Source organism: Calidris pugnax, unplaced genomic scaffold (assembly GCF_001431845.1).
Source record: "Calidris pugnax isolate Ruff unplaced genomic scaffold, ASM143184v1 scaffold102, whole genome shotgun sequence".
Taxonomy (NCBI): Eukaryota; Metazoa; Chordata; class Aves; order Charadriiformes; family Scolopacidae; genus Calidris; species Calidris pugnax.
In genome coordinates this window covers 6,212,795-6,214,488 of record NW_015090846.1, presented here as the reverse complement: position 1 = coordinate 6,214,488, position 1,694 = coordinate 6,212,795, and the positions used below count along the sequence as shown (strand labels likewise).

Below are 1,694 nucleotides of genomic sequence, written 5' to 3'. Positions count from 1 at the left end.
GGGGGGGGGGGGGGACACCGGCGGCGGCGGCCGGGTGGAAGGAAGGAGGGATCAAGATGGCTGCGGCGGCGGCGGCGCGGGCGGCCCTTACCTGTTTTCTCCTTGATCTCGCAGAGGACACTGAACAAGGCGGGTTTCATCCTGTGGCAGTTCAGTGCGTGTTTTCTGAAAGAGAGGAGAGGGACAAGGCGGTTAAAAGGCGGCTTTTCAGCAACATGGCGTCTCCCCCCCCCCCCCCTTCATCGCCCGCCAGCCCCGCGGCCCGGGCGCCGGGAGCCACCGACCGGGGCTGGCGGGCGCTGAAGGGGGGTGTGTATGGGGGCCGGTCTCCGGGTCTCTCTTTTCCCTTCATTTCCCTCTTTTATACCAAATTATCTTTGTGCAAATAACCGCCCGAGCGAGGGGTATAAATCACCCCAACACCCCCCCCCCTTTCCTTGTCCCCGCTACGATCCGGCCGGCGATCCTATAAACTGATTTATTCAGGAGATTTGAAGTGGGGGGGGTGGGGTGGAGGGGGTGTTGCAGAGTTAATATTCTTTGGGGTTTGTTTGTTTATGTATTTATTTATTTCACTGTGATTTAAAAAATTTTAATTTGGGGTTGTTTTGTTGGGTTTTTTTTTCCACACACGCACACACCACCACCCCCCCTTACTTCCCCCCAGCAGGTTTGTAATTCATCGGCCGCCCACTTCGGAGAGAAGGAAAAGAGAAAAGAAAGAAAGGAAGGAAAGAAGGAAAAGTTGCGGTGCGAGGGACAGACGGACGGACGGACGGACAGACAGCGGCGGCGGGGCCGGTGTCCGGCGGACAGTGTCCGAGGGGAACGGGAAGGGAATCAGCCTCCCGAGCGACGGCGTAAGCATCGCCTGGGTCTCTATTTATTCTTATTATTATTATATCTATTTCAAAACAAACAAACCAACCAAACAAACATTCAAATAGCAACTTTGGCTCTGCCTTGGCTGCTTGTAATTTCTCCTACGGCACCGAGAAGTTGCTCAAATTGTGAGACTCCGGGGTCTCCGCGGAGGAGAGCGGGGAGAGAAATAATGCAAAGCACAGGCATGATTAGTGTCTTAACAGGGAGCCGATAGCAGAGGAATTGGAAAAAAAAAAAAAAAAGACAAGGTTTAATTAGACGAAACCAACTTTGCTTGTGCCTCATCCAGGCTTTGGTCAGTGATGGTCATGATCTGAAATATGAAGTCTTTCTGCTAAGATGTGTAAATACCAGAGAGCCTCAGAAAAAGACTCAGCAAAAAGGTAAAACCAAACTGCTTAACCTCGTTCTCTGAAGTGGCTGTATGCTTTTCTTCTTTGCTAATTCCTCTCAAAGTCATTAAGCTAAGGGCAGAAAGTTAACATGAAGAAAAAAAAAAAGCCAAACAAAACAACAACAAAAATCAGTATTTGTGTTTTGACCGGATCTCAGCTGTTTATTCCACTCTCTTCTCCTTCCCGGTGCAGTAAATCACTCTCTTCTTTAGTTACAGTCTTCTTTCATCATCATCATATTTGTGGCTCGGATAAATGAGTTGATAAGATTTCTTTGCAGTTTTCCTGGTACAATCTTCCTCCAAAGCTTTTTTATTATTATTATTATTGTTATTATTATTTTTTTTATTGTTGCTTTTTATGTCTTTCCCCACTTGTCCAAAAATCTTCTGGGCAAAATTAAAAAAAAAAAAA

At 47.6% G+C, this 1,694-nt stretch overlaps 1 protein-coding gene across 3 annotated transcripts in view; it reads right to left on the bottom strand.

Moving 5' to 3' along the window:
* Positions 1–1,694, bottom strand: part of PBX3 (pre-B-cell leukemia homeobox 3) — a 114,746-nt gene that overhangs the window by 107,129 nt on the left and 5,923 nt on the right. For 2 of the 3 annotated variants that reach the window (XM_014942923.1, XM_014942922.1), the window contains exon 2: positions 92–165. In XM_014942923.1, coding sequence (XP_014798409.1) covers positions 92–165 — 74 coding nt within the window. Of the gene's footprint in view, positions 1–91; positions 166–1,154; positions 1,198–1,694 lie in introns of those variants that run through there. The other variant, XM_014942921.1, reaches the window with a different exon arrangement.